The following is a 26871-nucleotide window of genomic DNA, read 5'->3' as shown; positions in this document are numbered from 1 at the left end:
ATTCACTCACAGGCTGGCTGATATTGGCCTTGGGTATTACGGTTCTTGAAAAAATCTTCGTGATCACAATGCTTTGCTCATGTGAATTTGGTTGATTTCCTTGTAAGAAAAGGTCGAGTGAATTAGACTGGGGCGCAGGTGTGCCAATTTCTGACTGACCTATGTTACCAGAGGAATTAAGAATCCTCGAAAAGGTTTGTAGCGTAGTCACATGTTTGGTTCGATGAGTGAGAAGTACCATTTTATTTATGATATACTAGCTAATTATACTGATAACTACCACATTGTGTGGCGTAAGTTTGGTTCCAGAAGTCTCAGCGCGCGATGGTCTGAGTTGATGGGTATCCCGTGTGCCCCAACGCCCACCACAAACGCCATGTAAACCTGAAAGATTCCCATTGAGCTTGGTGTTGAAATCTTGGAATGTTAGAAAGCGGCCACTTTCATTGCAAACAAACCACATTGATCCATTTTCCAAGCCATGATAAACCCCATAGAGAAACCTAATCCATTGATCCATTTCCCAAGCCGTAATGATCCAGAGAGAAACTCAATCCATGACACCAAGGGACAAAATATGATGAACCGATGCCAAATGACCGTATCTGACCGATACGGAGCCATTCATCCTTTGCCAGCATTCTGAAGAATGCTTTGATATTTAGTCAACGATGATGATTGGAGACCCTTCTGAGTTCAAAGCATCTGGGTCAGGCTTCAACTTTTTCTTGGAGACTTCACCCGTATCAATCTCGTCGTCCCCTATCAACATTGGCCTTTTCTTGACGCCGGCGTTATCTCGCGAAGACGTGGTCGGGTTTGGGGTGGAGACTGGAGACTCACCCAGGGCAGGTGTAGCAAAACTGGTGTCCGTCAATGCAGGAGGAGACGCTATGTCTTGATAGCCCATAGTGGAGCCGTATCCGGGTGACATGTAACCCTCCTGCTTAATCTTCTGATCATGACTCTGCTGAATCTCGTCATGCTCTTTCTTCAACTGGACCTGCTCTTCTCCCAGATCCTGCAACCACAGATCAAACTCTTGCTTGAAATCCTGCTCCGCAGTTGCAATCCAGTCCTTGCGATCATCATCTCCGCCTTTACAATACGCGCATTTGATGTAGAAACCGCCAGGCGGTGCATCTTCACCAAGCATCTGAAATTCAGGAAGATTGTCGCCAATAAGCTCCACGGCGTCCCAATCGACGTGATCCTCGCAGAAGCCATATTCACACCAACGACAACGAAAGATCAGTCCGCCAGCATCGGCAGTCTTTTTGCCACACTCGCAACACTCATGCTGCGGACAATAGAAGCCAGTCAAAGCAGTGATGCGGGACTGAAACTCGTCGGTCAGGCAGGCGCGATGGAAAGACCGTGGGCAACTTCTGCAACCCATTAAGTTGTCGCCATTATTACAAGCGAGGCAGAGATCCTCATGCTTAATCTCACGCTTCTTCTCGCGCTTCGGTTCTGCGAGCCTAGGATCTTTACCGGCCATGGTGGGAACAGCCTCCCAATCAGCGCAGTTGAGCAATTCCTTGGTAATCGCAAATCCATCAACCATGACAGTGGTGTGTTTGCCTATCCGGCGGTCCTCTCGTCCGATCGAATCAGGAAGAATATTGGAGGCATCAGTGTCCTTCTCCAACTTGCGCTGATATTTCTTGCCCTCGAAGACAGCGCACTCGACGCGTTCCATAACCGACAACCATTTCTCTTCATCGATTTCAGAGGTTGGAGCAGACATATCGGATGGCAGGTCTCGGCACTTCTGCAACATCGTGTCCAGATCCCATGATAACATCTCGGTTGCATTGATCTCTGGGTGCGAAAGAGTACGGGCTCCACGACGGACCAATGACTTCAACTGCGATGTGTCCATTTGAGGCATATCGTCTTCCGCCTTCACTTGTCCATTCACCACTCCCTGTCGATGATCGCCATGGATGTTGCGCATCGACTCGGTAATCTTTGTTGAGAGATATAGCTTCTTGCGAATACGTCCCATCATCTGTTCCTCAACAGTCCCTTGGGTGCAAAGCTTGTATATGGTAACCTTGTTCGTTTGCCCAATACGATGAGCTCTAGCCTCGGCCTGCAACGTGATCTGCGGGTTCCAGTCCTCGTCCAGAAAGATAACATCTTCTGCACTTGTAAGATTGATTCCAAGGCCACCAGCCCGGGTTGACAAAAGCATGACTTTGTAATCGGATTTCTTATCATTGAACATTCGGATGTCAAGATTACGTCGAGCCCGCATAGTTGCACCGTCAAGCCGCACATACTTGAATTTCTGGCCATAGTCTCCGACGAGCTCGAGCAAGTCTTCGCAGAAGTCCAATGATGTAGTGAATCCCGAGAAGATGAGGACCTTTTTCCCTTGTTCGAAGATAGAATGTTTTAGCAATTTTTCGAGCAAAATGAATTTTCCGGAGGCTCGAATCAGATGCTGGCCTGGGTAGTAAATTTCAGGCATGGCTCCGGGCAGCAAATACGGGTGGGAGCAACACTTGCGCAATTGCATGATCAGGTTCATGAGCTTCCGCCAGGCAGATTTGGACCCGCCCTTATTCTGTCTTTGCTCCTGCTCTATAGATTGCTTTATGATGGCGGCTGTGTCCCCCCACAAGTGTGTGTTATGGCTACCAGTGATGCCGGACTTGGTATCCTCAAGATTTTCTAGCTGGGTTGCTAACGCATCCTCTTGCTGTTCTTGCTTTATCGATGCAATTTCCTTGCTCTGGGAATTGCAGAAAACTTCATTGAGGATCGCATCATCAACGTGGGTTAGGAGCCTGGTGTACCAGAACCTTTGCATCGGAGTCAAAGGCACGTAGAGGAGTACCTCTTCTTTCTCTGGAAGTCCGAGATTGACGCTTGGGCTGTCTTTCATACGTCGAAGCATAATCAGCTCCAACAGGCGGCGAGCATCATCCATGGTCTGTGTATTGATCTTGCCGCGTGTCAGATCGAATGACTCTTTGAACAGAGTTTCCGTGTTGCGTGTGAATACATTGGGATACAGCCAACAAAGTAATGCCCACATTTCGACGAGGTTGTTCTGCAAAGGCGTACCAGTCAAAATCAAGCGAAACTCCGCGCTAATGCTCCTGAGAGCAGACGCAATTTGTGTTCCACCGTTCTTGATTCTGTGGCCTTCATCAAGGACGACATATCTCCATGCCAACGAATGTTTAAACCAGGATTGGTCTGATTGGAAGGCCTCGTAAGTGGTCACGATAATCTTGTACCTCTCCGTCTCGGGTTCCCCACTAGGTGAATTTCGTGAACGGCGAATATTGTTGCCGTATGCGTCTTCCAAACCTTGTGCCATTCTCTTCAGACGGATGCGCTCATTAACACTTCCATGGTACTTTAGGATCTTGAGGTCAGGAACCCAGTTGTTTGCCTCGTTTACCCACGAATCCAGGACGCTGAGAGGACAGATCACTAAGTAGGGGCGTACTTCTTCCGACTGAACCCCGTTCGCTTGGTCCCGCTCTTCCAAATATTGAAAGAGGGACAGTGTCTGCAAGGTCTTTCCTAGACCCATCTCGTCACCCAAAATTCCTGAAAATCCATTGTTGTGGAGATGAACGAGAAAGGATAACCCGGATAGCTGATAAGGCTTCAACGTTGCTCTCACTCTATCAGTTCTAAGTCAGTGCTTGCGGGAGGCTAAAGGTTGCAGGATGTCTTACCCATGGGGCTGTTCGGTGAGCTCTGTGTATTCCTCCATTGGTGATGTTTTCCCCTTGCTGATGAGCCTCGAGATATAATTGTCGGGCGGCAGAAGGGGCAAAAAGAATTGCTGATGAGCAACAAAGAAGTTATTTGCCTTGGCTTTCGTGCTCAATGCGATACCCTCGCGTAGTCGGCGTCGAGCAGTATTCAGGTTGGCCCGAGGGGCAGCATTCCTTGTTGCGTCTTTGGTATCTTTATCGGTCTTGATCGTGTCCGAAGCCAGGATGTCGTCTTTCTTTTTGCGAGTACTTCTACGGGGCCCATCAAGGCGTTCCTTCTTTCGTGCTTCCATCTTGACACTCTCGCCCTCTTCCGCAACGCTTCCCTTGGACAGGCTGATCGCCTCACCCTGAGGGTTACCGGATTGGTGTGCGCCAACGCTGACGTTACGGTGACGGCGATCGAGCAACTCGTCTTCGGTAAACTCACTTTTGATACGCGGTGTGCTGGCCTGTGGGTGAGGTGACTTCTCTGCAACATGGCCAATTGCAGCAGAGTCGGAATTGTTGTTGCGCCTTCCCGCCGATCCGGGAGAGCTGGTGGCCCCGAACGAGGCAAGTAGGCCTGAATACAGCTCTGTTCGCTTCCTTGGGGAGGGAGTAGAGGGCTCTTCGACCTTTACGGTGGGGCGAGAAGACCCCATGTTTGTGCCGGTTGTCGGAAGAGAAGTAAAGTCTTGAGATCCTAAACAAACATATCAAGCAAGATATGTCATTCCGGGCGTGAGGAAAGGAGAAGGTTTGGTGGTATCGAGTTGGAGGTAAACGTGAGAGATATAAGCGAGGGCGAGCGACGGTGAATGTGAGAGTCCAGAAAGATGAGCAGGGGTCGTGAAAGTTGACAGGACGCGTGAAAGGGTGAAATGAACAAAGGTTGTAATGAGTGAATGAGTGAAGGTAACCAATGAGCAAGTGAAAACTTCAAAATAACTACAATAGGCACCAATAACGCCAAAAATTCGAGAAAATATTTTTCTTTTGAGAGTGATCCCGATCAAAGTGGGGTGGAGTAGGTGAAGGTCCAAGTGAAGTTGGGAAGTGGGATCGCGACGCGAAGTCACGTCTTTTCGTGGGGGAAATTTTCTACGAGTAGACTAGCGCCGTCAACTGTCAAGAGTCGGCGTCAGTCTTGCCCAAACCGCCGATGTTCATTCATTCCTACAACATCTCAATGGTTACAACGTACAGGTAGTTCGAACCATCACCAGCCCTCCTCTTGCGCATTCATCCTCCCAGTGGCCCTGCGAACCGAGGCGCTGTGGCTGCCTGCTCCGACCCAGCGTCCTGACAGCATGGCGCAGGTCGTCACGACGGCATTCTGGCCCATTTTCGCCCGCCGGTCAGATGGCCATGAAGTCGTCACGCAAAAAGGCATACAGATAAAGAACGCACCGAACACTCAGCAACTCGACCGAACCCCTAATGCACAAGGTCAATGTGACTACTACCGACTACTCGATCGAGATGAACCCAAACACATCGACTGGCGCAAGAAACTTGGAGGCATGCTGCTGCGCGAGCTAGGAGGGAAAGAGCATGAAGATAAATGGTCGCAGACGGTTCTTTGGGACTTACCAGAAGGGTACCGCTTATATGAGCATATAAAATCCAAGGCGGATGGTCAGGCAAAGGCAGTGAAGAACCACTCAGGCGGTGGTCATGATAGACAGGACGCCTATCTTTACGGATATCCCAAAGGACCTAAAAAGAGATTTAGGAGCCCAATCGAGTTCTTTCCACATCTCTTATGGTTGTGCTCGGACGACACCAATGATACAGAGAACTGCAGCTGCAAAATGTGCTCACCTGTGCAGCTGGAAACGGAAAAACCTGCACCGACCCCTCAAGGAACACCCCCGATCAAAAACGAACCTCAACCTGCAACAAGTCTGCCTTCCGCCCAAGGTCGTCTACCACAAACCGGTACGCTGTCTGTACAACACATACAATCAAGCAATGGGTCTACTCAGAATGCCGTCCCAACTCCTACACCCAGTATAATACAACTACAACAGCAGCCCAAGCCTTCCACGCAACCACAACAATCGCTACAACAGCAGCAACAGGTACAACCATTGCAACAATCTACACCGCAACCGCAATCGCAACCGCAACCGCAAGCACAGCCCCACCCTCGGCCCCAGCAAGCTTCGGCTCCTCCAGCAGCCGTATCCGCAGCCCCAGCTCCCAACCCTGTTCCCCAGGCATCACAACTTCCCCAACCGAGATCGATAGATCAACAGGTCGATGGACAGTACCACAAATTCTTGGCTCGTATAGGGGAAACAGTTTGGTTTCACCGAGAAAAAACACGCGCTTGGGGACTAGGTCTGGTGGTGCGACGCTGGAAAGCGCAGGATCCTAACGGTATCGAAAAGCCCACTTATCTTGTTCAGCCCTTATCACATCCTTTCGATTCGCCTGCGCCTGAAATAATTCAGTCTGACGATAGACTCAAACCGTGGCTGGCATGGTCCGCTCCGTTATGCACCTATGGCTATCTACAGCAAAATCAGCATCTTTCGTATGATCAAGTTGATTGGCGGTCTCTGCTCTCCGGGCAGTTCGGCGATGGTAATCCAGAAGTCGATGCGTCCATTCTTGCAGCCAAAGCCGTAGATATCACGTATACACTTTGTGAGCAACTCAGAACCGTACCACACGTAGGTATGGAAGATCGGTTCTGGAACAGCATGTATTTTGGTGCGGAAAGGATATGGATCGGTGAACCAGTCCGCTTGCGCATCGGTAGTGGCACAGATATCATGGTTATTAGCTCTATTGTTGAGCGGGCATTCACGAATGCTGCTAACTCCCAAACCGGCACTCCCCCGTCCCAAGTCCATATAATTGGAGATGTCTATACGTATGCCACACATCAGGTCCCAATGGGCCAGCAGGCGCCGGCAGTGCCTCACAATAGCAACATCCCGATTCGCATGCGTGAGGATATGATCTGGCGAAATAAAATACTCTTGGAGGAGACACAGTCTATCGCATACTGGAAACTAGTGGCAACGCAACAGCGCCTTGATATTTCCGAAATCAAAGGTCGCTGGTATGAGGCTAGTGTTGTCTTTGTCGAGCCTTTCAAAACTGCCGTGCAGAAGAAGGAAGGCGGCAATGGAGTATGGATGAATTCGCGCGGTGATGCCACTGGGGTTGGCAAAATTTCGGGCGTTAAGAAAGAGCACCGTACGCAGGCGTTCAGTCATGCTATACCCAAGGGCTGCATCTTGGTGGAAGGCTTCGAGTCACCTAAACCTGAAGAGCAAGGAAACCCACACGGGAATCATGTACAAAACATGGACCTTGTAGGTGGAGTCGGTACGAGCGATGCTCCGTTCATTCTGGATGATTTTATGAACCTCGAAGGAATGGATGGAGATCACATGGGTTTCGAAACTCAATTCACATTTTGAAGCCTTTGCCCATGGGAACCCTACCATAATTCCACCATTGAAAGAGAGTCTTCTTAGTCTGCGCATAGTGTGACATTGTCTCGCATTGCTGGCGTTTGCAAATATTTGGTCATTTGGTCATTTCATCGGCGTTTCACCAGGCTCCGGTCAATGAGTACTCTGTTTCTGGTCGTGCTTGAAGGCGGTTTTCAAAGCACATAATTCAAAGTCGAGTGCTCATCTTACCTTCAAGGAGCATTACTGCAATAGCAAGTGGACCTGTTTCGGAAGCGAGGTCTTGTCTAGGAGAAGGATTTGGATACCCCTTTGAGGCGTTTGGAGCTTCCATAAGCCAGTGATATGTAACACTTCATTCCAACCATGTTCAATCTCCATGAGCTATATCTTGTGACAAATCTTACTCTTTGTATTCAGTGAACATCCTGATAATAGCTTAAAATAGTGCTTTAGCACTCTCTCCCCATCCTCCGCAAGTTATTGAGCTACTCATCACTTGCGATCGATATGTCTAAGCTTGGAATTTACCGCTTCGTGCGGGCTGGAAAGTTATACAGTTGGTACCGCTTCCAACACCTGATACATTAGTAGGTATGAGTTATCTTTTGTATCTATATTAGAAATATTCTTCACATTTATACCAAATACATCAATATCTACTATGGCCAATTACTTGTGCTTCGACGTCAAATTAAACCTATATCGCGGTCTCAAATACGGTTAGCGCCAGCATCGACGCTATGACGTCGTCTTTCCATGAACGCGAACCTCAGATCCATTGAGCGCGTTCCCAAATCCTCAATATCCTCAATATCCTCACCATGATCCTACGAAGCGCCCCAATTGCCCGTGCTCTCACCATTTGCCTCCCCCGGGCCTCCCGATCCTTCTTAACCGGCTCCTCGACGCGCTCGAACCAGAACCGCACATTCGATCCCATTCGCACGCCGAACGACCTGCACACATTGACCCTTCTCTCCGCCGCCGACAACCGCCCTCTCATCACGTTCTGGTCTGCGTCGTGGTGCTCGACGTGCCAGGCCGTGAAGCCATTGGTGACATCGCTGATCGAAGATGAGAAGGTGGGGCAGGCGGAGGGTGGATTGGGGTTCGCGGTTGTGGAGCTGGACTCGCCTATGATTGGGGACTTAGGCGTGAAGTATATGGTAGGCTGTTTATATCGACGGGGTTTGCCCTGGGATCGGTTGCGCTGACGTGGTGGTAGATTACATCTATGCCCACGTTGCTTGCATTCAGCAGGCAAGAGGCGCAAATGGAGACGAAGCTAATTAAGCCGAACGAGATGAAGAATAAGGAATTTTTGAGGGAATGGCTACTCTCTGAAGCGAAGAGGGGAGGCAGGGCTGGTGGGTCGGGGGGAAGTCTTCTTGGAAGTTTGTTTGGAGGCCAGCATTAAATTTTACGATTATAAAATATCAATTATTTTGCCAGAATTACAAAGAGTAGTACCGGAAATGATCGTTTCCATTGCTCAGCGTGTGACATGAAAGTGACTACCAAGAAAAGGCAGCTACATGCGATCCGCAAAACTGTACAGTTGAATTTTCGCTACCATGAATCTTCAATGCCAACATCGACTTCGGTCCTGATCCTCTTTGACTTGCCGAAGAGCCTTCCATACCAATCCAAATCACTTCGTTTCCTTTTCCTAATTAGTTGTACCTCAATGGGACCGAAATCTTCGATAGGCCTGGGTAGCGAAGTGGCCTGGGGAGAAGGGAAAATGAAGGAATCGTTGTCATCCACAATCGACACGTCAAGTCGATTGAAATCATAGTTACTGGTACAGTCCCATTGATTCAAATCCGGACATGACTTCATGCAACCTTCAAATACATCATCGTATTCGAAACCATTGTCTTTGCTTTGGAATTGTGTCAATGTAAAGCGTCGATTCTCTTGGACGGAATTGAAGTCTTCATCGGTCACCAAGTCGTTGGCAATCAACCAAGATGCAAGCGTTTTCCAGTCCAGCAGACCGGAAACAGCAAGTTGCATTAGGTCAATCGCCTCCTCATACATCTCCTCCTCATATTCGTACTTATCCTGGTTTATCCGAAGACCCAAGACAAGGATCCAGGCATTAAGTACAGTATGTACACCACAGGCCCAGCCATTAGACTGTCGAGGAACAGTAACCAGTTGTGAAAATGTGCCGAATTTTATCGGGACCGCATCGCCTTCATGGTTAAACTTGGTCCATTTCAAGTTTCTGGCCATTACCTTTACTCTTTCATAGATAAACACTCTGGAATCCTCAAAGATGCCTTCGAAACTGTCCAGGAAGTATGTTCTGAACTCCCGTTCTCCAGGTTCAGACTCTTTAGGTTCATCCTGAACCACCACCAAGAAAATGTGGCCCATTTTATTGGCCTGCGACCCTTTGTTCTCCCGCGGTGTCTCGACTCCAGGTGCTAGATCAAGAAAATCATCATCAATAACATAAGGAATTAGCCAACACGATCTAGGCCTTGTTGCTCGTCCTTGTCCATAATCGTCCAAGCATCTTGAAGCGCTAACATGAAATGAGGATGCCAGCGAAAATCCAGTGGCGAGGTCTTCGCCCTGCACAGGGAGCGCTTGCACCACAGCGGCCAGAGCGAGTACTGTATCTTCGTCTAAGAAGAGATCACCGGCCCTCGTCATTTGGTGTGGCTTTCTAGATTTGTTGAAAAGGACATTCCCGTAACGCTTCCTTGTGAGCTTCAGGAAATCGATTCGTTCTTGCGCATATTGTTTAGGATTCGATTTCCTGCGTGCATTCTCAAGCCTCATCGTGGATGGAGTATTTAGATTTTGATTTAGTTTTGCCCCCAAACTTGTCAGTAATGTATCACAATTGAGAGGGCGGTCCTTCGGCTTTAAGAAAGCGTCGATGCCTAAACGAACACTCTCCCAAGATACACTTAGCGCCTCCTGATGAGTATAATGAAGGAATTCCCGAGAGTTGGTTGCTTTAAAACGGCCCCATGCAATTAAATCCGGTAGGATTCTGGTACGAGTAGCTTTATCCCACTCATCGGAAACAAATTTCTCGGTATGACGCTTTGCAAGAGGCACGTCCACCTGATTCCAGTGGCCAATATCGCTAAAATCCGGATTTTTTTGGGATTCCCAGTATTTGTCTTCTTTTTTACGAAGCTCTTGAACTTGCTGGTTTAATTCGTTCTCATCTTCGATGCGAGCGGTCCTGCCAAATCTATTATAGTGAGCAACGTCGGCGTTTTCCTCGATGAAGTGATGGGAATCTAGAAATGCAATGATTGTTCTCCAGCTTAAGAAACCGCCGCGTGCATAATTTATTACGTTCACGGCGTCCTTCAAAAAATCAACACTCGGTGCGAAATTACTGTTCAATTTAGCCCCCATGGCAATTGCCCAAGCATTGAAAATAGCGTAGTAGCCACATATCCAATCATTCTGCTGTTGTGCGGTCGTAGCCCAGATTGCATGCTGCGGCCACTCGGGAAAATTTGAAATGTTCCTTAGCCAGTTGGTTTTTTGAATGATTCTCAAAGCAATTTGGAAGACTCTTTCTCGCGCTTGAACACCTTCAAGGCGCCAGGATTGGGAGTCAAGGATCGAGATGACAATCTCATCCTTGTTGTTTAAATAGGCCACAACAAGGAAGAAGTTATCACGGTGGACAATTGGGAAGATCTTCGGCCTACCGAACCTTATGTCAGGCTGTATAAAATCCATGGCGTTCTCATCATGGATGCCACATGATCTATAGTCAGTGATTCCCATCATCGAGAGCCCTTGTTCCATTGCAGCATTGTGATTGATAGCAGCTGTGACGGATGCGATCGCAAGAGTCACTTCATCGTCATGAAGCCACCTTCCCTCATGTCTTCTGGTTTTGAGTTTGCTCTCGAGTAGTTGAACCCATTCCTTGGCAGATTCGTCTTCTCTTAATCTTTTAAATTCTGACGTCAGGTGCGCACTAGGTCCGTAATCCCCCGCGGGATGCTCGGGTTGCACAGCACTCCCTGGAGGCCTCGAAAACTTTCCGAATGACACATTGTTTCCGAGGTCGTAAGGATCCAAGGAACAGTTCGGCCTGGTAGACTCTATCCGTTCGTCATCTTGGATCCACGTTCTCAATCTGGTCTCTTGGCTCCCTTGATCTCCAGCGGTTCTTTTTGAAGTGAGTATAAATCTTCGTGATGGAGGTACTGCCTCTATAGCGCGCTCTTTTATCAAACCATGACAAATGAGGAATGCAGTAATTTCTGCCCAACCAAGGACACCCGCCCTTGCGAAATGGATGGCAACTGACGCTTCAGCGTAAAACTTCTCATTCAGCTGCACTGTAGGATGATCCTCGATAGTAAGATCCAAAGCGCATATCCAGGCATTAAGGACAGCATGAATTCCAGAGACACCAATTTGTGTTTGAACGGCGACATCCTTCAAATCCGTGTCGTTGTTGAAGTTGATGAATCGAACTCCTTGGTCTTCATTTCTATGTGTCGACCATTCTACTTTGTGAGCAATGCGCTCGATATCCTCGAGAGATGAAGAATAGTCCCCGTTGTGATATTGCTTGCCTGGGTCTAAGATGTATCTGCGGAATACACTAGTGCCAGAATGAACCTCTTCTTGAATGATGCAAAGTACGAAATGTGTGGCCGATTCATCATTTCCGGTGTCGCCTACGCCCTGGGAGATGGAGATCGCGTAAGGGAAGAACCAAGCTCGTCTCGGCCGTGCAATAGGTATCGTGGGTTGTTGGTCCGCTCTCGCTTTGCGAAGGATTTGTGGAGATACGGAAGCAAACCCACCCAATGAGGACTTGTCATTCTGGAGTTGAACAATGGCCTCAACAACCGACGAGATGGCGTTTACAACGGCAATATCGTCTAGATCCAACTTGAGCCCCGTGGGAAGTTCAACCCCGAGGTCGTCTCCCACTGCACGCAACAATTGCAATTTTCTTCTCCAGTAAACGCAAGGTGCATCATTGATGTCTTGAAATATTGGTCGGCACGTAGGACTGAAAACCTCCATGAATCGTTTGAAAACTGCGAGATCTGCCAGCTGGTTCATTTTCTCTCCTCGAGGCTCTAACAGTGATCTCATCTTAGTCATGTTTGCAGCTAACCTGAAAGTATCGGAAGGTTTGAGTCTTAAGTGACGATATCTCGCTCGGAGCCGTGCTCGATTGATACTTGCATCAAGAATACCGTGAGCCAAAAGTAGCGGTACACGTCTTTCTTTGTCACTCGTAGTCCAACTATCACTACCTAGTGTCCCACTGTGTTTAGATTCGTTTCGGAACTTATAGGCCACATCTTTATTCGGCGGTGCCTTTAAGTTGCGATAATCTCGGTCTTTGCTTTGAAGAACGTGGAGAGACGACTTTAATCTGTCCCGGGATGTACTGACGGCGAAATGGCGTTCTTTTGGAGGTTTTGGATCAATCACGAAATCGTGGAATCGTAAAAAGGCCCAGACAAGTTCCCAATTCACGTTTCCCGAATGCAACAGGGTCAAGAGCTGACGAGCTTCGGAGAAGAACGACTTTTTGGGGCGGAACTGGGGCCTCAAGGTTAGTCCTAACAGAATGGCCCACGCATGGCATAATGTATAATAGCCCGTATGCCATGCCTCGGAGCGTGTAGAGTTTAGAATCCATGTTTTCGCGGATATGGTAATACTATTCTGAGACCAATGAGTGTGGTTAACAAGCGTAGCCACCCCAGTAGCAATTGCCTTGCGATCGTCCGCCGAGAGCATCCAGGATGCAGGATCAACCACAAACATTACGGGGTTTCCACTAGACACATCCGGTTGGACTACCACCAGAACTTCGTGCGTCCCATGAGACCATGGTAGTAGCAATGGAAGTCCTGGGAACAAGACCTGTGGAGCTTCTATCCTCCGTTCGACCTGGGGGTCCATGAAATATCGAAGAGTGGAGTATTCAATCAATGCAAAGCTTGGTGCATTGTTGGTCTGTTCATTCAACGCAACAGCAATCGTAGCAATACCATCAAAAACTTCTTGGTGTCCCAGCGATATTTCGGCAGCACTGTCTAATACATCTTGAGGCTCTGGAACGCCACGAAATCTCTCCTGGAAAATATCATGGGCTTCATTCCAGGAATCTATCACTATCTTGCTCTTGCCAGCGTTCAGATGTGGGTATTGTTCCTTATAAACTCTTCCCATGTCCTCAGCGTCCTGGTCAGCTTTCAAGAGCTTACGACGTCGGAGCCTGGGAATTATTTGAATTCTTTCAGCATCTGTCCATTTGTCGAATGCGAACCCATCTTCGTGTGATTTGCCAGAAGACGATACGTTCGTCGGTTGCATGGTCCTATTCACAAAAGCTGAAAAGTTGATGTTGTATTCGGCGTGACTGAAACGTCGCTCTGCGGGGACATCAAAAGGTTCGTCATGTACGAATTTGTGGCATCGTAGAAAGGCACGGATAATCTGCCAATCAAGCGAGGCTCCCCCAAGAGCTAAGTAGGAGATATTGTCTGTCTCTTCTGCAAATTGTTTGTTGGGCACGAAATCGGGATTTGGCGAGAGATTCAAAGCCAGCGCCCACGCGGTTAGGGTCAGCAACTTCTCTTGCAACGCCTCATCGATCATAGTAGAAGTTTTCATCCAAAAACCATGTTCGGGCTTTTCCTTTTCGGATAGATGCGGTTTCCAATTGAGCGATTGTAGAGTGGCCCAGCAGTTATTGAATATGGCACGCCGATCCTCTAATCCGAATCTATACACCACCGATGAGAAGAAGGTGATAGAGATTCTGTCGGCGCTGAGTGACTGAACGACGTACAGAAGCGGGATGCCATTATGTTCAGCCCTCATGATAAGTGTTCGCCCCGGATCTCGCAGCTCAACCCCTCGCCCAGCGTCGACAGCAATACTGAAGCCTCCTCCACTGGCTAAGGTGTGAAGACCGTTGATTCCAAGTAGTACAGTGGCAATCAATTGAGACGTGTGGGACCGATTCAATCCATGTGGCGCGTGATTCTCGTGACTGGTCCTGATTTGCTCTTCAAGGCCATTCAACCGATGACGAAGATAGGCACAGGGATCTGCGGATTCGTCAGGATTTTGAGAAGTCGCAGTTGGTTGTCCTGGAGGCGAAGCTGGTGGAGGCGGTGACTTGACTGGAGGTTTTGGCGTCGGAATCTTGTCATCCCCATTTTCGTCTTGATTTCCATCTTCATCATCATCTAAATCCTCCAGCTCTGGCATCTCATCGTCGTACATGAAGTGACTATGAGAAGCGCTGCATTGCCATCTTGCATGCAGGGAATTTCCGTACCTCTTGCAACGACGAGCCTCCTCACCCTTCTTGCGTGGCACGACTTTTCCATGGCATTGAACTCGTCTTGGTGTATCGTACTCCTTATTCCCCTGTGTAGAGCGAGGAGGTACAGGCTGACCCTGTATTGAGTGAGCCGGTATAGGGATAGGAAATTTCCGTTTCATTCTGTCGTTGAGTAATGGTGAAAGCGGTATGTGGAGTATCTGGTGGTGATTGAACGCACTGAGATGTGCCGCTCTAGGCAGTGAACAAACGCACGAATAGGAGGAGTCCTCGACCGTGAACGCACAGCTGTGGGCAGCCTTTGGGAGTGAATGAAAGCCCCGATATACGTATCTTTCGACAGCGAATGAATGAACAATGTCAAGATCTGGACGGCATGTGTGTGCAGGTGGCAACGCGGAAATGGGCGATTGGGCGTCGAAGAAATACTGATCCAAGTTCATGTTGTTCTTTGTGGGCAAAGTGTACTGCACAACAAAGGGAAATGCAAGAGGCGTCACGCGTAAGGTGAACAAACTTCAATAAACAAACAATGAAATGACAGCGCTGATGGGTAAGCCACTGATCGTACAAGCCATGATATACCATTATGACATCTGCATTAGAAAATCTGACCCTCATAGTCGTGTTGGCAATGAATCATAGTGTCCGGATAGCGACACCTTCATACAGCCCCCATGCTCCTTGCCCTAGTGTGTGTCATCAATCGTGACCGGCTAACGTGCTGTTCTCGTTGGTGCCTTCGGATCCTCGCTTCAATGTTACTTTGTGCTGTGGTACTCTGTAAAACTCGAGAGAAGCACTCCTTAAAAACGCAATACCAATATGGTTTCCCAGATTGTAGCCCAGCCTGCGCTCAAGTACACTCCAACTTCCAGACCTCGGCTTGCTTCGCTTTGTTGGACAAACTCTTTGACTCTTTTGAGTCCTTTGAGTAGCATCGTGTTGTGTGGCGTATTCGCAACGACGAGGGAGCATTCACGCTCGTAGAAATTGTTGTGTAGGTCCATGTCACGGACCACTGAGACGTCCTATCTCTTCAACGAACCCTTCACATTCTGATTTGGCCGTTGGCGGTATACCTTTCCATTGTGTTGTATACTGAGGGGTTGAGAACATTGGACCCTTGAGTATGGTCCTGGTATTGTAGATCAACCCCAAGCTCGCCGCCTATATCATGACCCATCGTGCGTATGATATTTGCGGCATCAATGCATGAGGCTGTGTTGTAATAACTGGCGGGATCCGTAAGGTATGTTGGCTCACTTGGGAAAAGCCATGGATTATTGGAGTTGTGGTCAAAGGAATAACCAAGCTGTGGTTCTGTCTTGATGTGAGGAACCGAAGTCATTTCCATAGGATAGTAAGGCGCACCGTTGAAAGGTGGCGGACTATCGTTGTTCGACTCTACAGACAAAGGGCTTTGAGTCTCATGGATCGTATTCGTGGAAGCAGGCTGAGAGGGAATTGAGATCGGCGTAAGCGTCGTCGAGACCTGCTGGGTCGCTATTGTTGAGTCTGAAGAGATGATAGGTTTTGTCTCCGAGACATGTGGATCACTGGTGACGGCGGTCCGCTTGCGCTCAAGAGCCGACATCAGAGTAGTAGCTGCAGAGGCATTCTCGAATGACTTGTCGTGACCTAAAGCGGCGACAATCTCAATTTCGGGCACACCTCTCGTACGGAGCATGGCTCGCAGCCTTCGGTTCTCTTCCAAGACCTTTCTTGCAGCGCTTTGGATCTCTGTGGAGGCTTCAACGCCCATTTGCTCACATTGACGGAGCTTGGCTTCGAGTTCATGTAGATACTCTTTACGGCGCGCACGAGATCGGCCTGAAAGATAAAGGTTATCTCAAGTCCATAGCAAGGATGGTAGCATGAGCTCGTTGAGATCGTTGCGAAAGCATAGGTGCAGTCAACTTACGTTGATTGTCCCGGATTCGAGCGAGATTTTGGGCTTTCTGTTTGTCGGGTTAGTCCGGAAGCCCTGTTATTGACGATATGGACATGAAAGAGAGTCTATCATACCGAGGTCTTTGTGTCGCTCATGGTTGAAGTAGGCATGTAGAGGTCAAAGGAAAGAATACAGTAAGGATATTGATACTGGACCGTCTTGATAGGTCGCTGTTCAGCTGCATGTTGTAGGATATGCGTAAAATGGAGAGATGCGGTCCATCTTAAGAGAAGTACAGAGAGACACGAGACATGGGCGCCACCAATAAGGTGTGATGCTATCCTCCTCCTGGACGTAAATTCTTAGCCAGCCCGTGCGTAGCGTAGAGCATGCTGGCAAAGGTGGGTGGATGGAGCATACCTAGATGCTTGGGCAATGAATGAGGGAAGGATGGTGGAGGGGGTCGTGGATGTGGATGTGGACGGTCGATGGGGTTCGTGCAGGGAGTGGGCAATTCACTCTAATCGCTAGCGAGGTCGGTTTTATTTCATCCCAAAGCGGAGATGACTGTGTAACGTTACACCCACATCCGGGGTAGCGTGGGTTTCTATTCCAGGCCGAGGCTCAGCTCTTCAGCCCTACGGGCGGACTTTTAGCTTCGCTGAAACCTTCAACGCGCGGCGGAGTTGTTCGAAGCAAGGCCAAAACACCTCGTCGCGCGAGAGCATAATCCTATTCTTACTGCGCCATCATGAGGGTACTTCTTCTCTAAGACTGCTTTGACATCTTCACATTACAATCTCGTCTGGTCCTCGTCTCCTCGCTCCACCACAATCCACTCCTATCCACTGCATAAAGCACTCACAGCTCAGAGCTGCTTAATCATTGCTGCCCCCTGACAACACCGAATCCGCGAGCCACGCGACGCCAATCCTACCGTATACGATCAGAACCACTTTTAGCCGCGATGCCTTGTTGGAAGCGTTCCTCTACTCCGCGGGAGAGTCCCTTCGATGTCGTCGTCCGGTTCGAAACCTCCTGGTTGTTTGAGCCTGCCGTACTGCTTGCGGTTCGAGCTTTGCTATCCCTCTATGCGTTCGCAACAATATTCTTCATATGGGGCTGGAATGGTACTCATGGACATGCCGGAGAGATTGCACGTTCGTTCTCGTACTTTACCTGGTTGACGTATTGGGGACTGGCTTTCTATAATCTGGTCAGCGCGATACATACATTCAGCTACTGGCGCACCGGAACGCCATTGCTTGCACGGTGGCCGCGATTTTTGCAGATCGCTCATAGCATGTTCTACACCACGATCGTAGTGTTTCCCTGGATCGTCACGAGTAAGTACAGTGCACCAAATATTGTTGCTGTTCGAGAGCTTCTTTGTTCACTCGATCAACGACGAAAAGACGAGAAAACGAACACCACTAACAGCGAACAGTCGTCTACTGGGCACTTCTCTACGAGGATGGAATTTTTACGTCTACATTCCAAACATGGACCAACACTTCACAACATGCCATGAACTCCGCTTATGCGCTATTTGAAATAGTATTTCCCCGAACCGCACCTCTCCCATGGATCGATCTAATTCCGGTCATTATCATTCTGGCTTGCTATTTGGGTCTCGCATACGTCACCGAGGCAACTCAAGGATTCTACGTCTATGGGTTCCTGAACCTAAAGAAGAATTCAGCTGGATCTGTTGCCGGCTACATCGTTGGCATTCTCGTCGCAGCCGTCATTGTCTTCCTGATTGTCCGCTACTTGATCGTGCTACGCGTTTGGGTTACAGAGAAGAAGTTGGGAAAACTTGGAAAGTTTTCAACACGGGGACAGCCACAGTACGGAGCTGTTGACGGCGGCAAGCATGTCCCGATGCATAGCATAGTATCCAAATAGTGATACTATGCTCAGACGACTTTCGTAATGTGTAATACGTAAATCTATCAATCGTAGTGTAGGAAGCGTAGAATTATTTATTCCGATCGTTTCTATTCTTACTATTTTACGAACCATCTCCCACCGTGTTAGTCAGCGTTACAATAAGGGCATATTTCCGGATGTGCTCATTAGGAAGTCCCTCGGAGTACACGTTTTGATCGCCGCCACTTGAATTTGCTTTTTCCTGCGGGCGTCGTCTCGACCTGCTTGGGGCCATACCAGGTTGTGTGTACATGGGCCCGAGCCGCACTGCCTGTATGGCTCCTGACTAAGTATTCGGTTGGACTAGGGGTTTTGTATGTGTAATTATGTTTGCTTTTGCTCCGGTAGCCTGTATTGCAACATAACAGCCGGTGTTGACGAAACCCCGTTTGGCTTGGATACCTGGCCAAGCGACAGGCCGTCGTCACGTCATTTTTCTTCTAAATCCTCAAACTCGTTGGCGAAAATGGCGGGCGGAATCAAATTGCCTTTGTCCAGCAGCCAGCTATTATTATCGTTTTTAAGATGGTGGTTACGGCATAGATCTCTTCATCCCGCGTTGATGTTTAGGGGTGCAAATCGAAACCCCCAATACCTTCGATGGCATTATGATGGTATGGCTGACTTGTGTCGTCTGAGTCGAGTTGCGTGCTTGTTTGGCGCCAGACAATTGGGTCTCGTTAACAGAGTTGGGGATCATGCTCAGGGCGAGAGGCGTCGAGACAGTGCGCCTCAAGGAGGCTCCAGTGCCAAAAGCATCCTGGCGAAGATCCGAGAGACTCCACAGGACAGTCTGAGGTCTTTGAGAGAGAGAGAGCATACGAGTAGCTTGTGTCGTATGGTCGCATGGTCATGGCTAGGGATGCCTACGAGTCGAATCCAGGGCATTTGAAGCCTTCATATCCAATCGAACTGCACACGTGTGAATTACACGAGCGCCAAGTATCAACGCATGTTCACGGCTACGAGAGCCCAATACAAACATGCTTGAAATGCTGTTTGGATATGGACTGCTCCAGCTTGTTTTCATTACGACTGGATATATAAACATACATTACAACCAGGGCGGTCATCTAAAACCCGCTTTCTTCTTTCTGCAATGGGCCTCCGGCTGACGTCTGCTCTTAAGCAGTGTGAAGTAAGTTAGTTGCCCTGGAATTGAACATTCGGCATGCGACCTGTCCAACTTCCCTCCCGCCCACCATTGGCCAAGTCCTCGGACTTCAGAAAGAGATTTAGACAATGCCGCATCTACTCTTGGTTTAAGCCTGTGCTTAAGCCCTTGCCCATTGCCGACTAAAGAAGCATGGTTTTCATGCACATTCATCTCCAAACAATTCCCTACAACCGCCGTAGTCGGGCTCTACAGGGCCGTGCCGCATCATCCTCTACAAATGTATATCCAACTGGTCATAATCCCACGCTATCTTTCCACACGTGTGAATTCTACGCTCTCTGACTGGCACCGTTCCGCCCGTAGACCTCGCTCCCGCCAACTTACTCCACAGATCCACCATTCCCGAAGACCACCTCAAAGAGTGGGATGTTGGACGCTATGACTGTTGGCCTCGACCAGTACAGGCATAGCTCGTTTGGTACTCCCATCCTTATTCATTAATAAACTTACCTGCTTGCGGGAAAGGCACAATTCCGCTGTCCGTACAGTTTGGAAATATATGCGCCCCTCACGAGATCACAGTGTGATACCTGCAATGTCGAACAATATCGCACACAGCGGAATTGTTGTTCGACGCTTTTCAACGTCTCGATTGCTCCAACTTTCGTGTCAGCCCTTCCGCACTTAAGCATTGCGGTTGATGCCTAAGCAAGGTGTCCGCAGATACGATCCCTGGGAACAGCAGATTGTCTAACACCACTTCTGTTCTAGGTATATAGGCGCAATCAATTAATCCTCACAAGAGGCTTCCTTATACAGTGGTCTTGTCTCAGACATTTTCTCAAACTTAACACGTTCTCTCCCCGTAGTTCAACATCGTGATGCCATTGTGTCTATAGACTCATTGAATCGATCGTTCTTGGCGGTGCATTGGATACGTACCGTGTGGTTGCATCAGGGTTGTTCCATCCATGTCTTTCTACTCTGCGACCTCCTCAGATAAGTCGCATTCGATGTCCGAAGAAACGTGGTAGCCCCCAAAACATATCCATACCGTCAACCCAGTCGAGCAAGGGAAACCACTCTCGCAAGCCCAAAGAGACATGGTCAGTCCCAGCGCATACTTTATCGAGATCCGTGCCAGTCTGCACTCACGCACGGGGACCAAGAAGACTCATGGAGTGCGCTTTTTTCTTCTATCCAGTTTCCTTCTTCAGTAAAGGTTGGCGACTGGCCAGGGTCATCGCTATCGCAGCATGGGAAGCCCAACAAAGAAATGAAAAATGCCATGTACATACATGCATGCGCCGGTACACTTTCCATGTTCTTTGCAGACATTGATGGCTTCCATAGTTACGTAGTTGTGGCGATCTCCCATTCAGCCTCATGCGATTCTCACTCCTGAGCTGATCCTTTCTATCCGTAACGACGACCTCGTATTCCTGTATCCATCCCCCCTGCAAGGTACAAACACGTTCACCGATCGCAAATACGATGACCTGCGACCAGATTGATCTGCGCAGAGAAATCCGGGGCCAAGGTATGCGCTGATAGTGGAAAAAGCAATAATCGACACGCCTTGTGCTCTCAAACGATGACTCGTTCGATGTTGGTTCTTTGTAGGGCTCGGAGCTTTATTGTGCTGCGTCGCCACCAACACCGATATTAGCAATCGGATTTGGTTCCGATCAAACGTTCGGAAGTATTTCGTTAATCTGGTCTGGCAATGGGTCATTGTGCATTGCCCCTGTGGAATTTTGACTACATCATAGTCAGAGTGAACACATGTTGCTTGGAATGGGGGCAATATCGTCCTTCAGAGGATTACAGATAATTACTTGTTGCCAGTGTAGTTCTTTGATATCTCGTACATTGTTGTGTACTTGCCAGATGTTGCTTAATGGGTGCAGCTTTCCATTCCTATCAGTCACATTCAGTCACATTTGTTGAAGCAGGACAACAGCCATCCACGAATGAACAATGACCCTTGTATTTCCAAAGTGGTTACTCGTTCTCGTCAATTAAACAATGATTGTCATTATATTTAATCAATAGAAATGCTAGTGGAAATAACTGTAAACTTCGTATTCCCTACAGAGTACCCTACAACGTCACTAACTTAGTCTCGGCTGCGAATTTTATCGCTACGACGAATTAACTAAACCGTAAGCTAAGCCGAGGCATCTCTTGCCAGCAACTTCATGACTACACCCATAGAACCATAGAACCATAGAAGTGCTAACAGGGACCAGATACCAATAGAATTCCATACGAGAAGAACAAACTCAATCTTAGCCATGATAGAAACCATCTACTACGTGCGCCATGCGGTAAGCATCTGTTGTGCCAAAGACCCCACCTTGTTCCCAAGTTCATTCCTCCCTCGGCCCACACACATACATCACCTTCAATGCTACATAATCCCTCATATTGATATAATAATTACTAACTCATGAGCAGTACCGATCTGGATTCAATGTCGACCATGAGACTGGCACATATACTCCCAATAGCTTCATCAAGCACCCAACAGGCATCGGAAGCGACCCCCCTCTCACCTCCCATGGCGTGGACCAGTCACATGAACTCGCAAAGTATCTCCTGGAGGAGATCCAGCCACCGATCGACGCCGTGTATTCCAGTCCAATGTATCGATGTCTCCAGACGCTGAAGCCAACTACAGACAAACTCTTCCAAGAGCCGAATGGCAGGTTGAAGGGAGGCAAGATCCGCATCGAGCACGGCGTAGGGTAAGCACCAATATGCATTAACCATTCCAAGATGCCATCTGCACATACACTAATACATTACGCAGTGAATTCTACGGCCGCGCCGGTTGGACACATCCCTCCCCACCCAGCATCCAGGAGCTCAACAAACATTTCGCCAACATCGACCAAGACTACGTGACGGCCGTCAAGATCAACCCTAACGGTGAATTCATCAACGAGCTCCACGAGCGCGTCAAGAAGGCCCTCCACAAGATCGTCTCCGCACTCGACGCCGACCCAGCTGGCCCCAAAACCCTCCTGATCTGCTCCCACGCGGGGACCATGATCGCCGCGGGGCGCGCGCTGACTGGCGTGATGCCGGATGATCCAGATACCGAGGATTTCTACTGCTACACGGCGGGTGTGTCGAGGTTTGAGCGGAAGAGTAAGGAGTCGAAAGAGGTGATTGGGCAGTGGGATTGCGTGCTCAACTCCGAGACGAAGTTCCTCAAGGATGGGGCTGAACGAGGATGGTAAGTTGGTATTCCCCTGTGTCAATTGATTCTGCGCTTTTCTTCTTTGTTTTCCTTTTTCCTTTCCTATGCCTTTCCTTTCCTTTCCTAGTTTCTCAGCTTTCCTTTTGCGTCTCTTTTCCATCTCTTATGTTGTTTTCTTTATTCCTGTCAAAGTCAGTTTATTTTCTTACTTTTTTCGTTTTTTCTTTTCCATATAGGCAATTCCCTTTTCACAGGAAGGACTGGAAGGTCTCCGAGCCTACGCCGAAAGGATGGTCATTTGAAGCCCCTAAGCCATTCTACGAGCCAAATAAAAGGATGGACTACGAAGACGCCGAAGGATACTCGAATCCGAACAACACGGATACGACATGAGCGACCCCTGAGTCACGATTTGTTTCTCATTTCCAGTCAACCTTGTTCTAGTCAACCTTTTTCAGTCACTCTTTTTCAGTCATTTCTCTCCCGTCGGCTTTTTCCGCCAGTCACTCTATTCTAGTCAATCTTTTCCGGTCACCTTTTTCCAGTCACTCGTTTCTAGTCAACCATTCCTAGTCGATCATTCCTAGTCACCCCCTTTCCACCATCTACTCACAATTTCAATCCCTCTCAATCCCTTTCCCAAAGCCAACACCCTTTACCCCCCCAAAGCCAACACCGCCCCCATACAAACCGACCACCAAACAAGAGAAAACACACCGACTGACCCTCCCCTTCAACAGGAAGTTCAACGGCGAGGAAAGCTTCGTCGCCTTCCCAGAGTCCGAATCCTCCAACTCCAACAATGCCGACAAGCCTAGCTCTCCGAAACTGTGAAAGTTCGGATCGTTGTAAGGGAGTACAACTGTGTTTGCATCGCGGATGTGTCGCATAGAGATAGATGGTCTGGTTGATAAATGGCATTTTCTAAGTGAGCGTCATTATCATACATACTTACATGTGCAATATAAATATCATATACCACCCACCATACCTTCCCTCAATACTGATACGTACGCTGCGCTGGGATCCCAAAATGTCACAATCCTCGGTGAGATTTGATCTAGGTAAGACATCGCGTGATCTGTGACGACGTCACCGTTCCATCAAACACCAAAGATACTTAGCTCGAGTGTCGAGAACGCCACAGGCGGGTGGCATGGACCCAGATCTGGGGTCGCGGGAGGGTAGGCAGGCGGGCTGGGGTTAGGGGGGAGAGAAGAGATGGTGGGATTTCTGGGGCTTGCCTTTTGAATATATGTGTTATATGAATGTGGAGTGACGCTACATTTGAGGTGGGATCATCGGGCAAGAGTGGGATTATGTCTATTTCATTGGATATCATTACATCCTCTTTCTCTTTTCTCGACGTCAAAGTTACAACATCGGAATCCTATTCCCGGCGTTCGAGAATTTCTCTCTCAACTACAACGGCACGTCCTCTATCATCTGCACTGCGCCCTCCCGTCCTACAGTGATGATCACATCGCCGAGCGTCTTCGTCGAGAACCCAGCTTCGGAATACCGGAAATAGTAGTCCCATTTCCGCTTGAACACCTCTGCGCTCTCGTCGTCCATGCTGTCTCCCTTCTTGCCCATCTCGGATATCAATTGCTTCTTGATCCGCGAATCCCAGTTCTCTAGGAACGCGTCTCTCCAGAGACGTAGAGCTTTGGCGTAGTGCGGTCCGATGTTCTCGATGTTGTCGACTACCAGGCTTCCGCCTGATGCGTTGGTGATGGAATTGACAAGTTGCGTGACGGTTGGGAGGTGGCCGCCCGGGAAGATGTATCGGCGGATGAAGTCGTCTGAGTTTGCGTATGCGTCGTATCTTGCTTCGGGCATGGTGATGCACTGGAAGCAAGCCACGCCTCCGTCTTTCTTCAGGAGCTTGTTGATGCATCTGAAATACGTTTCTAGGTACACCTTGCCCACGGCTTCTAGCATCTCGATCGAAACAATCTTGTCGTACGGCCCTGGCGCGGTGGTTTCCAGGTTTCTGTAGTCGCAGAGCAAAACGGTTATGCGGTCGCTCAGACCAGCGGCATGTATCCTCTCCTCCGCGAGCTCTTTCTGTTCAATGCTGAGTGTGACGGATGTGACACGGCAGCCAGTCCGTTGGACTGCTTGAATTGCGAAGGAACCCCAGCCTGTGCCGATTTCCAGGACATGGTCGGTCGACTTGATGTGGGTATTGTCGATAAACCTTTGTAACTTTCGCACCTGAGCATCTTGCAATGTTTCGGTGGCAGACTCGCTGTGTGATTTTGGTAGCCAGACCGGGCACGAATAGGTCATGTCGGGGGAGAGGAATGCGGCGAACATCTCATTAGAGATGTCATAGTGAGCAGATATGTTCAGACGGGCGTTCTTGAGATTGTTACTCCCCCGAACCAACCCCGCGAGACCATTAGTAACCGTAGAGGTGATGGTCGACCCGTTCGAGAGGTACTGCCGATTCAAGATAAAGAGCTATATGGGTTAGTTCAATCCACATAAAGCAATTGCTGGAGAATAAGTACTTCAAAGAATTTAGTGAGATCTGAGGAGGTCACTTCTCCCAGCATGTAGCTTTCTGCGAAACCCTGAGATCCTAATTAGCTGAACAGACCGCAATCCCATGGACCAATTGGGCGCACCATGTCTGCAAACAGCGCAAGCCGGACCCAAAACTTCTCATCATGTACATTCAGTGCGACAGATGGCAGTCCCTCTGTTTCCACACCGAATACATGGGGCGCTTTGCTTGTCTTAGTTTCGTACAAGGCCAATCGTCCCAGCTGGATCTGCTTAAGCTGCGAGAGGGTGCCGTTTCTGCAGAGTGTGACCAAGGGATCCCAAGCCTGGGATGTGACTGTGTTCAGTATTGAGGAAGCTGCCCCATAAAAAGGACTTGTGATAGCCATGGCCGCGTAGTGGTTAGTCGTAAACGGGCAATTGAAATTATGTGCGTGTAATTGAGCGGTTAATGTGCAGTTTCGCAAAGATGGAGACTTCCTCAAGGTTACAAGGCGTTATCCAGCGCGCCTGATCTAGCCTCGATTGCCCAGGAATGTATACAGATGAAAGTTGAAGACGAGGACAAAAAGGCTGCCCCGCGCAGCTCCGCGACGCAGAAGCATCTTAAGGAAAACAGGTACCAGCATTTTCGCATCCAGTCGGAAGGATGAAAGCCGGCGGAGCAATGCGCCGGGCTCGTGAGATGCGTGTGGAATTTGTTTGAAGTGCAGTATCGCGAGGGTACTTTGCTACTTCGGGCAATCGATGACGTTGACGAAGTCGCGCTTTCGGTGCGACCGTTGCGCTTAACCCAATTTAAGGATGTTTTCACGTAGAAGCCACTGTATCAGAATTGAAGCTCTTGACAAGTGCTTGTTTCCAAAAACCAGCAAGCTTCGAGAGAAGTGGTGATTCTGGTCTTTCAGGTAGGTAGAGCTGGATCTTCTGTCGAAAAAGCATCGTTGCCCATGAAGACCCTGTAACAGCAACCGCGACAACAGCAACAAGGGTCCCACAAGCCCCCGAAAGCTCCCTTAGTGAGGGGCATTATTGATTAGTTATAGACTTATAGCTAATATAACCCCTCTGTGCTATCGAGCATCTGCAGGGCTCGAGTCGGTGAGTAGATTCGTGCATTTTCGATGCAAGGCACCTCGTGCATTTCGGCAACATATCGGCGTAGACGCTTCCGTGGCATTTGTGGCTTTATCTGAGTGCCCTTGATCCAAAGCTATTTTGAAGTCAGGCCCTCTGCCTCGCCGAACAGCCTAATGACGAACGGCGACTTTATATGGCGTGCCCAAAAAAACCAATAACGATCAACCATCATGATAGCTACTCTTGCGACCATCCCACGCGTGGGTTGCACCTTGTCATGGTAGAAAGTTCAATTAAGTGGCTCTCCAGAATGACCCCTCGCTTTGCAGATTCAGGCGAGCGTAATCCGCGTCAATCGTAAAAAAGTCTAGGCCGGATCTATTCGGGAGCTGAAAGATAACATCGCTGAAAGCTTATTGCTGCCCTGACTCGTAACAAGTTAGAAGGCTGATCGGAGTGGAGGTTGAACAAAGTTACCATCGTGATAGCTCTCTGCTAAGGTTGCGCTCTCATGTACAGCTGCAACCGTACCCAGACAAGAAGGAATTAGGACGCGTCTAAACGCGTCTACTGAACATTACTAAGGAACACATTAACAAACGCACTCAATTCACTCCTCAGAACCACCACCTTTATCAGA

The 26871-nt window shown here is 48.8% G+C and overlaps 9 protein-coding genes across 9 annotated transcripts; 5 read left to right on the top strand and 4 right to left on the bottom strand.

Annotated features, from left to right (window-relative positions):
• Positions 1 to 291: 291 nt before the first annotated feature.
• On the bottom strand, positions 292 to 4762 carry BU24DRAFT_448449 (uncharacterized protein). The gene is made up of 2 exons (XM_033530887.1): positions 3705 to 4762; positions 292 to 3650 (listed from the first exon to the last, which is right to left on the bottom strand). Exons 1-2 carry the CDS (start codon positions 4388 to 4390, stop codon positions 662 to 664), a joined length of 3675 nt encoding a protein of 1224 aa, XP_033388434.1. The 5' UTR covers positions 4391 to 4762; the 3' UTR covers positions 292 to 661.
• A 149-nt stretch (positions 4763 to 4911) lies between these two features.
• BU24DRAFT_419671 (uncharacterized protein) lies at positions 4912 to 7650 on the top strand. Its single transcript, XM_033527274.1, has one exon. It carries the CDS (start codon positions 5039 to 5041, stop codon positions 7166 to 7168), a length of 2130 nt encoding a protein of 709 aa, XP_033388433.1. The 5' UTR covers positions 4912 to 5038; the 3' UTR covers positions 7169 to 7650.
• Positions 7651 to 7947: 297 nt separating this feature from the next.
• BU24DRAFT_448447 (uncharacterized protein) lies at positions 7948 to 8617 on the top strand. The gene is made up of 2 exons (XM_033530886.1): positions 7948 to 8331; positions 8391 to 8617. The coding sequence occupies exons 1-2, from the start codon at positions 7987 to 7989 to the stop codon at positions 8580 to 8582; spliced, it is 537 nt and encodes a 178-aa protein (XP_033388432.1). The 5' UTR covers positions 7948 to 7986; the 3' UTR covers positions 8583 to 8617.
• A 117-nt stretch (positions 8618 to 8734) lies between these two features.
• Positions 8735 to 14425, bottom strand: BU24DRAFT_489925 (uncharacterized protein; the record flags this gene model as incomplete). The annotated part of the gene is made up of 1 exon (XM_033533672.1): positions 8735 to 14425. One exon carries the CDS (start codon positions 14423 to 14425, stop codon positions 8735 to 8737), a length of 5691 nt encoding a protein of 1896 aa, XP_033388431.1.
• A 1112-nt stretch (positions 14426 to 15537) lies between these two features.
• On the bottom strand, positions 15538 to 16535 carry BU24DRAFT_459705 (uncharacterized protein; the record flags this gene model as incomplete). The annotated part of the gene is made up of 3 exons (XM_033531749.1): positions 15538 to 16319; positions 16411 to 16447; positions 16515 to 16535. 3 exons carry the CDS (start codon positions 16533 to 16535, stop codon positions 15538 to 15540), a joined length of 840 nt encoding a protein of 279 aa, XP_033388430.1.
• Positions 16536 to 17054: 519 nt separating this feature from the next.
• On the top strand, positions 17055 to 18379 carry BU24DRAFT_365915 (uncharacterized protein). The gene is made up of 2 exons (XM_033524291.1): positions 17055 to 17726; positions 17828 to 18379. The coding sequence occupies exons 1-2, from the start codon at positions 17348 to 17350 to the stop codon at positions 18286 to 18288; spliced, it is 840 nt and encodes a 279-aa protein (XP_033388429.1). The 5' UTR covers positions 17055 to 17347; the 3' UTR covers positions 18289 to 18379.
• Positions 18380 to 18458: 79 nt separating this feature from the next.
• BU24DRAFT_133352 (uncharacterized protein) lies at positions 18459 to 19293 on the top strand. The gene has a single exon (XM_033521038.1). The coding sequence runs from the start codon at positions 18629 to 18631 to the stop codon at positions 19202 to 19204; it is 576 nt and encodes a 191-aa protein (XP_033388428.1). The 5' UTR covers positions 18459 to 18628; the 3' UTR covers positions 19205 to 19293.
• A 2338-nt stretch (positions 19294 to 21631) lies between these two features.
• Positions 21632 to 23612, top strand: BU24DRAFT_419666 (phosphoglycerate mutase-like protein). The gene is made up of 4 exons (XM_033527273.1): positions 21632 to 21759; positions 21890 to 22179; positions 22245 to 22673; positions 23378 to 23612. The coding sequence occupies exons 1-4, from the start codon at positions 21727 to 21729 to the stop codon at positions 23469 to 23471; spliced, it is 846 nt and encodes a 281-aa protein (XP_033388427.1). The 5' UTR covers positions 21632 to 21726; the 3' UTR covers positions 23472 to 23612.
• Positions 23613 to 24059: 447 nt separating this feature from the next.
• Positions 24060 to 25540, bottom strand: BU24DRAFT_340475 (cyclopropane-fatty-acyl-phospholipid synthase; the record flags this gene model as incomplete). The annotated part of the gene is made up of 3 exons (XM_033523230.1): positions 24060 to 25106; positions 25157 to 25219; positions 25274 to 25540. The coding sequence occupies 3 exons, from the start codon at positions 25538 to 25540 to the stop codon at positions 24060 to 24062; spliced, it is 1377 nt and encodes a 458-aa protein (XP_033388426.1).
• Between the last annotated feature and the right edge of the window lie 1331 nt (positions 25541 to 26871).

Source organism: Aaosphaeria arxii, assembly GCF_010015735.1.
Source record: "Aaosphaeria arxii CBS 175.79 unplaced genomic scaffold BU24scaffold_2, whole genome shotgun sequence".
In the NCBI taxonomy this organism is placed as follows: Eukaryota; Fungi; Ascomycota; class Dothideomycetes; order Pleosporales; genus Aaosphaeria; species Aaosphaeria arxii.
This window is presented reverse-complemented; position numbering and strand designations above follow the sequence as displayed.